Source organism: Clupea harengus, chromosome 24 (genome assembly GCF_900700415.2).
Source record: "Clupea harengus chromosome 24, Ch_v2.0.2, whole genome shotgun sequence".
Classification (NCBI taxonomy): domain Eukaryota; kingdom Metazoa; phylum Chordata; class Actinopteri; order Clupeiformes; family Clupeidae; genus Clupea; species Clupea harengus.
In genome coordinates, this window is record NC_045175.1 from 2,476,351 (window position 1) to 2,484,909 (window position 8,559).

The window sequence follows — 8,559 nt, forward strand, 5'->3', positions numbered from 1 at the left end:
ACGGAATTCTGACAAAGACTAAGTCTGAATGGGAACGAGATAGCACTTCATTTCTAGACATTAGATTTACCCTGTCCTGTGTGAGGGTGCCTTTATACACGTCTGTGTGTCACACATATAATGTGTGTGTGTGTGAGGGACCAGGCCAAACACACAATGTCTACACAAAGAATACAATGAACATCAAACAAAATAACATTCAAATTAAAAGTGTTAGAAGTGTCTCTTTTTTTAAGGGAGCATGCTGCAAATATATATATATATAAAACAATAGAAAGTGTCAAGTCAAAAGTACTTGCAAGACTTTGGTTGAAAACGTCACTAGCAAGTACAATCATATGAATATTATTCTTTTATTTCTCTCTACTACATGTAAGTCTCATAGAAATGGGACAGGCTCAAATCTCTTCATTCCACAGCCTCTACAAGCTGTAAACTGCTATCAGTGTACCCGATACACAGAGCAAAAAAAAAGAAAGAAAGAAAGAAAAAAGGATGAATTACTTTGGACTTTTACGTGAATTTATCACAAACATTAAGGCATCGACTAAGCTGCTCAAAGACAACTATAGTCAGTCAGTCAATTTAAAACAACATCCTAATGAAATGACCACTGAATAACCATAGCAGTAAAAGAAACATTTAACACCTCATAAAAGTGTGCAAAACATCCATTATAAATCACTACCTAATCCCTAGTCTCCTAATTAGTACCACACCTTATTGGATAAGGTACGCCTTATTGGCTAAAAGCTGCATATTAGCACAATATACACTGCTGTACATATGGGTGATCTTTAACGAGACTTTGCTCGGGGCTTATTTTTTTTATTTACACAGGTTTTAAAATCGGAAGTGTGTAGTTCATTTGAATCTCAGTAGGGGCTTGGTTTTTAAAAGAACCATTAACAAGTGCGGTCCTCGATTCTAATCCCATCCACTTTTTGTCCAATTCTGCCAATTGCTTCTCACAGCCCTCTAGCTGTCTGTTCAGTGTTTGCGGTAAATTTTTTTAATTTGGTGTTCGTACACAGTCCAGACTCTGTCAATGGGAAATAAACATAGTGGTTCGGACCGAACCATAAACAATCCCAGTTTATGAGTGCAAATATCAACATTTGCAAAACCGAAGCCGAATCATGGACTGCATCTTAAAACCGAGAGAAAATCTATGTGTTTATGCATCGTTTAGGCTATTGAGGGGGGCCTGGAGTTTTTGTCAACATTTGTGTTTGTTGCGTGGGGGGCCCATGCTAACATGTATGCTTAAGCAAGTTTACATGAAAGAAAAAACATATTTTTGACACAGTATTGGATAACCTATGATAAATCCATAACAGTGTCAAGGTGACATGAATGCGGTCACTGTCACGTTTCATATTTTGAAACAAATTCTCAAACGTTCTCTCACCGATCTCAAACACTCTGACCAGCACACGGGACGAAGCAACTGCCAGTGTGCACAAGGGTTGAAGTGGAGTCGAGGGAGAGACGAGGTTCCTGGAGGAAGACAGTCTCAGACTGGATTGGAGAAGGAAGCGGCGTCTGCGTCACAGTCATCATCCTCATTCTCAAGCACAGTATTTTCTACTACGACAAACAACCACGACTAACAAGAAGAGCCAAGTGCTAACGAGTCCAGGCTTCTTCCACAGGGGGCTTTGGTGAGGCTGGAAGACAGGGCGAGAGCTCTGGGGTCTCGGAAAATGTCAGAGTCCACTACAAGCTGAGCTGGAACACCACCAGTATCAATGACCAGAGTCTCTAGTTAAAAAAATATAATAATAGTAATAATAATAACAACAATAATAATAATAATAATAATAAACAAACCGACAAATAAACAAATTAGTGCAAACTGAGATATATAGATCAGACCATCACTGTTCTCCTGAAAAAAAGCTGCCTATGTGTTTTTGCCTATAAAAAATACAGATAATAAAGAAAACGATAGAACTAACTACAACTCTATCTTCAGATCTGACCCCTGAAGTCAGTGCCATAATACATTCACTGAGAAAAAAGACGAGTGAAGAACGGGAAGAAGAGAGAGGAGGAAGGAGTCGACTATTCCAGGCAGAAGGAAGGAAGTGAGGCAAGACCGGGTGGGACGGGTGATGGGACGGACGTTTTCCCATTGGGCGGACATCGTCAGCTAGGTTAGGAAGTGATGTCATCCGTTCTTGTCCCCTCCCTTGTCTCCCACCGACTGAAAGAAACGACAAAGCTTGTGAGATGCACAGCTGCTCTACCACACCTTTATTGAGTAGCAAACACACTCTACCATACCCTAAGTAGTAGCAAACATACAGAGGACAGGGTCCTTATATACTGTAAGTCTTTCATCACCCACTACTCTCTGATGATTTAGGAGGCTCCAAGGATAATGGATTCCCTCACCCCGCGTGTAACTAACTAGCCTTAGACTGAACAACACCGTCCCCATTCCCAAGACAAGTTCCCAGGTGACTGCAGGACTGCAGGTGACTGCAGAACCGAGGCAGGTGCTGTTTGCCTTCCCCTTTGACTTGGGTCACCAGAAGAATATCTAAGGGTCTCCCCTGGGTCTCTGAATGAGGAGCACAAACACAAGGTACTGTATGTACACCTGGCAGTACTTTACAGACACACACTGACGCCATTCTTTTCCACCGGTGTGGAAACTGAGCCCGTGAGTCTGGCACCAGTGGGCTCAATGGGAGCATCAGTCCCGTACGGAAGCTGACCGGTGACGGACCTGGTTCAGAGTCAGCTGGTTTCATTTGTGGAAACTTTAGTGTTGAGGAAATTTAAAGGAAGGTCGGTACGTAGCTGTGTCTGTTGTACTGCACAGTGCTTTTCGTTTTTTTTTTTTTTGCTGTTCATTCCACTATACCTTCTGAGGCCAGCTGGGATATTCTCTTGGCATTTGGTAATGGCTGCTGCTGCGTAAAGCCATGGATCTCCAAGCTATTTGTTAGGATAGCTAAATATGAAATCCAGCCTTTACAACAAGAACAAGCCAGTAGGGCAAAATTAACATCACACACATCATTGAGAGCAGAAAAACAAAAATAATAAAATGCTACATTTGCTATGGCTTCTGAAAGTTGGAAGAACAAGCTATGTTGCCATCACAGTCGTTTCAGTTACGTTCTCTTAATTTAGTCTGATGGTCTGATCCTTTCATGATCCTAACTCTTCATGATTCTTTTCACATGCTTGAGTCTCAGTGCTGTTTCATCAGCAGCTATTTTTGCAACCTGGAAAGTGGCCTTTAGCATTTGATAGCACCACAAGCTAACAGCTAGTCATAGGTGCCTATCTACAGCTAAAACTGGAGCGCCGGCTACCCTAAAAGATAAAAGTGGACCTACGGCCTTTAGCATTTGATAGCACCACGAGCTAACAGCTAGTCACAGGAGTCTATCTACAGCTGAAGCTGTGAGAGGGGAGGATGTGGCTACGTACGCCTGGCTTGTGGAGGGAGTTCTCCTGCAGGCCGAAGAGCGCGCTCCCCTGGTTGGCCTGCATGGGGGAGGCGTTGGCCTGGGGCAGCAGGCCAGGGGACGGGCTAATGAGGGGGGCGCAGGGGGCGGAAGAGGGAAGGGAGCCCCCGAGGGACAGGCGCTGGAGGTCACGCTGCCGCTGCTGCTGCTGCTGCTGCTGGAGAATCTGGTACACCAACATCTGCTGCTCCTGGGGGGGTAGACAGGCGAGTACACACACACACACAGACATACACCAGTGGACAGACACACACACACACACACCAGTGCACACACACAGACAGACACACATCAGTGCACACACAGAGACACACACCAGTGCACACACTCACACAGATAGATTTGATATTTTTTGCAGACATTACAAGAATCATGGCTGTTGCCAAGACAATTACTTTATGTGAAAAAAGGAGGAACAAGCATGATGGTAGAGAGAAAGGAATAGACAACAAGGACAAAAGAGAGAACGTTTAATTTACCGGAGTGAACTGTTTCAAGACGAGGATCTCTTGGAGCTGCTGCTGCTGCTGTTTCTGAAGCAAGAGCTGTTTCTGGTGGTCAGAGAGGAGGGAGGACCTGCAGCCATGAAACACAACAAAATCATTCCACCATTTGACCTCTAACACATTATTAACTAACACAAATTTACAAATATCACAAACATTTTACCATTCATACATCAGTATGCAGTCAGCAAAATATTTACATCATAATAAATATACAAAGAAATTCAATAAATATATACACACACACACACACACACACACACACACACACACAGACACACACACACATGGACAGACACCTTCTACGCTATACTACTATGTTATGCTATTCTATGCTAGTACTGTACATCCAGTGCTACTCACGGGCTGAGGCTCTTGGGCATCTGCAGCCCCTGGGCCAGAGCCTGGGTTGAGGGGTGGGGCCTGGGGCTGCAGCGCCGGCAGGTGGCCTTGGGGCACCTGGGCCGAGCCCATCACCCCGTTCAGGGCCCCCAGCAACCCGTTCACCCCTGACAGCTGGGGGCCTCCAGCCAGGCCATCCATCAGCCCGCCACCACCACCAATCCCTGCCAGGCTTTCGCTCAAGCCCCGCCCTAGTCCATTCAGCAGGGGCTGGCTGAAGGAGGCGGGGCTCTGCTGAGTGGGCGGGGTGCTCTGGAAGGAGAAGGAGGAGCTACTGCGGGAAGGACTGCCTGAGTGGAGGTCCTGAGAGAGATAGAGAGAGAGGGAGAGAGAGAGGGAGAGAGAGAGAGAGAGAGACGAAAGCAGAGGAGAGAAACGCCCTGGTGAGTGAATGAGGTTAAATAGGAAAAAATTCAATTTAGGGGACTGCTATGAGCAAGCTCTAGGATTTAAAGGCAATAAACCACAAACCACAGTCGCCACAGATAGGTGCAAAGGCTAGCTCTAATGATATTTTATATACATCTCATTATAGACTACAACACATCGTGCATGCTGCCTTGAACCCCAGAACATGCACTGTACCCTTCAGAAGATAGAATGGAAGACAGAACAGAAGCTAGGGGGCGCTGTAGCTCTGTACAGCAAAAAGCATCTTAATTCCTATACTGTCAGAGGCTTTCATCTGTTGCCTCTACTGTCTATGGTTTGAGTCAAGGCCTTACATGCAACAGAGGGAGGAGAGCCCAGCATGGATGGCCCACAGACCTACAGCCAGGGAGTGCATACGGATAGGAGGTATAGGGCAATTCGGAGGAACAACACACACGGATCTAGGTGTACAAGTGTATGAGGGGAGGAGGGGAGGAGGGATGTGTTCTCACCTCAGAGGAGGTGATGAAGGAGTTGTCGCTGAGGAAACTGCTCTTGGTGAGGGGGCTCTTACTGGAGCTCAGGGGGTCTGGGGAGGGAGGCACAGACAAGGGCACTTAGAGTGGGGTGGGGGTAGGGTGGGGGGCGAGGCACAGACAAGGGCACTTAGAGTGGGGTGGGGGTAGAGGGGGTTGAGGGGGGCATGCTCAACCACACACGCACACCGAAACACTCTCTCTCACACACACACAAACACACACAGATTAAATATACACATGCGCACACACAGAAGTCTTTCATGGACTCTCGAGCACACACTCATGCGTCCTCTCACTCTCTTGCACCCCCCAATACACGCCCACACATACAAACACACGTTACCTTCATCTCTCTTTCGTGCACCACAGAAACGTGTGCAAGCAAACACACATACAAACATACACTTTACCATACAGTTACTGTACATTGGAAAACTTTACAGACTGCACGGCAACCCACAGCACAAGCACCAGCCTATGGAACTACAGTACAAGCAGTCTATCAGCGATCTTACGTGTGAACGACTGGGTCTCGTACCAACTGTGTAACAACAATACCAATGTGAAATTCCTATTAAGAAGGCCACGTCTCAACTGACACTGGCAACATTACCAATACATTATTTTAGTTTACTTTTTGGACGTGGAAGTGGAAAAGCTACTGGACACTTAGCTGAGACTCAGCTAGTCAGACAAATGGAGAGATGGCAGCATTCCAGCTGACAGGCTTTGTGTGTGTGCGTGCGTGCGTGCGTGCGTGTGTGTGTGTGTGTGTGTGTGTGTGCGTGTCTGTGTGTGTGTGTGTGTGTGTCTGTTTGATCAAAATGGTGTATAAGGGAGCAGCTTTGTGTGTGTGTGTGTGTGTCTGTGTGTGTCTGCATGACCAAAATGGTGTATAAAGAGCAGCTTGTTGGCACATCTAACGCAGGAATGTGTCAAAGGCTGACAGCCTTCTGAGATTCACGTGCATCTGAAACTCCATTTGACTCTGCATTGGTCACATCTTAAATACAGCTGAGATGGCCATTTAGGGTGAACATTATTAGGCCTTGTGTGTGTGCGTGTCTGTGTGTCTGTGTGTGTGTGTGTGTGTCTGCATTAGTCACATCTTAAGTACAGCTGAGATGGCCATTTAAGCTGAACATCATTAGGCCTTGTGTGTGTGTGTGTGCGTGTCTCTCTGTGTGTGTGTGTGCCTGCATTAGTCACATCTTAAGTAAAGCTGAGACGGCCATTTACGCTGAACATCATTAGGCCTTGCAATCCCATGATGCACTGCTTAGTTTACAGGACAGCAGAGGTTCCCTTGACGAGTTTGACTGGTCGATTCTCCTCAAACTCACATGATGATTTTCTGTTCACTCTAGTCCGTTAAAATAATAAATGACTGATTAAAACTCCTTCCGGGTGAAAGAGTTCTATGTTGACATGTCTCCTATTACCTTCAACTGAATGCACAATACTGTCTTACTGCCCCCCCAGCAGCCCCCCCCCCCCCCTGCATCTTAACACCCCCCCCAGCAGCCCCCCCCCCCCCCTGCATCTTAACACCCTCAGCATCGGAATCTAAAACCCTGCGACAGGAAGCTTTAGAGGAAGTCATCGCTCTATTTATAAAACATTATCACCGCTCCTCCTGTTTTCTCGGCCGACACATGACTTTTGCAGAATGACTTTTTTTAATTTTAATTTGACTTTACTGGTTGACACTATCCTGAGAAAGAGAAAGTACCCAAACCATGTGTGAGCCACGACCAGTGTCAAAAATATCTGAGTTTTGAAATGTGAGATCGACAAAGTTTCAACACTGAATGCAGATTTGTAAGTATATAGTCCTTTCATATCTCTGAATGCAAAAAGGAAAATGCAATTTTCACAGCTGTTCCATTGCTGACTGACACATATCAATCAGCCTGAACTCCTTTAGGAAGAACATCTAAGACCTGTGACAAACCGTCTCCTTGCCCCCTCTTTTCTTATTTACCCCAGCAACCAACCACAACGCCAACAACATCAACAACAACAACAACAACACAAAAACAATAAAAACCCTCCTGCAGGGACACACACCCACACACAGAGACGCGATATGACACGACCCTCGCCGCTGGGGGGGGGAGGGGGCGTACTTGTGCTGTGCGGAGCGCCCCGCTCCGGGGTGCTGGTGTGGTTTGGGGTGCTGACCGTGAGCGCAGGAGAGGAAGCCGGCAGGGACGGTCGCCGTGGCACCGGTCTGGGCGTTTGCGTTGATCTGGGCGGCGACGGCGACGGGGTTGGTGGCGAGGTTGGCAGCGGCCTGGAGGGACGGGAGGTGAACGTGGCCGTGTCCGTGGATGTGGGCGTGGGCGAAGGTCGGGGGGGCGCCCGGCGGGACGAAGGGCACGGCCAACTCCACGTTGAGCAGCTGCAGGCGGTCCTTCTTGGCGGTGAGGCTGAGGATCTGGTCCTGCAGCCGCTGGTTCTCCTGCTGCAGGGAGTGCAGAGACTGGAGCGTATCCACGACTACAAGAGGGAGGGAGGAAGAGAGAGAGAAGGTTAAATACAGGGAGAGAGAGATAGAGAGGGAGAGAGGGGGGTGGAGAGAGTGAGGGAGAGAGAGTGGTGGAGAGAGAGATAGAGAGGGAGAGAGGGGGGTGGAGAGAGTGAGGATGAGAGAGTGATGGAGAGAGAGATAGAGAGGGGGGTGGAGAGAGTGAGGGAGAGAGTGAGGGAGAGAGAGTGATGGAGAGAGAGATAGAGAGGGGGTGGAGAGAGTGAGGGAGAGAGTGAGGGAGAGAGAGTGATGGAGAGAGAGATAGAGAGGGGGGTGGAGAGAGTGAGGGAGAGAGAGTGATTGAGAGAGAGATAGAGAGCGGGGTGGAGAGAGAGAGTGAGGGAGAGAGAGCAAGAGTGGGAAGTAGAGGATGTGCCAGAATGTATGTGTACATGTGTGTGTACGACTGCGATTGAGAAAACAGACGAATATAGCCTTAAGCAGTCCCCATTTTTTACAAAACTTTTGAACTTTAGGACACATTTTCCCAGGTCCAACCCTCTACGACTGACTGACTGGACAGAGTGGAACTCACTGTTGACTCCCGTCTCCCCGTTGCCGTGTTTCTCCAGGAGCAGCTCGATGTGGGAGCTGGCCGGGGGAACGTTCTCCAGGCGCGAGCGCAGGTGCTCCACCCCCTCCCTCTGGTCGAAGAGCAGCGGCAGACTGCTCATGGGAGACCTGGTCATCAGGAGCAAAACAACAGGTAGGTAGGGGTG

General features: G+C 47.7%; 1 protein-coding gene across 1 annotated transcript in view; it reads right to left on the bottom strand.

Annotated features, from left to right (window-relative positions):
• Nucleotides 1-334: 334 nt before the first annotated feature.
• The window catches only part of LOC105911235 (MLLT6, PHD finger containing), a 23,585-nt gene continuing 15,360 nt past the window's right edge, over nucleotides 335-8,559 (bottom strand). Inside the window, 6 exon segments of the mRNA XM_031561738.2 lie at nucleotides 335-3,678; nucleotides 3,968-4,105; nucleotides 4,358-4,699; nucleotides 5,281-5,357; nucleotides 7,492-7,809; nucleotides 8,376-8,521. Coding sequence (XP_031417598.2) covers nucleotides 3,406-3,678; nucleotides 3,968-4,105; nucleotides 4,358-4,699; nucleotides 5,281-5,357; nucleotides 7,492-7,809; nucleotides 8,376-8,521 — 1,294 coding nt within the window. The 3' untranslated portion in view covers nucleotides 335-3,405.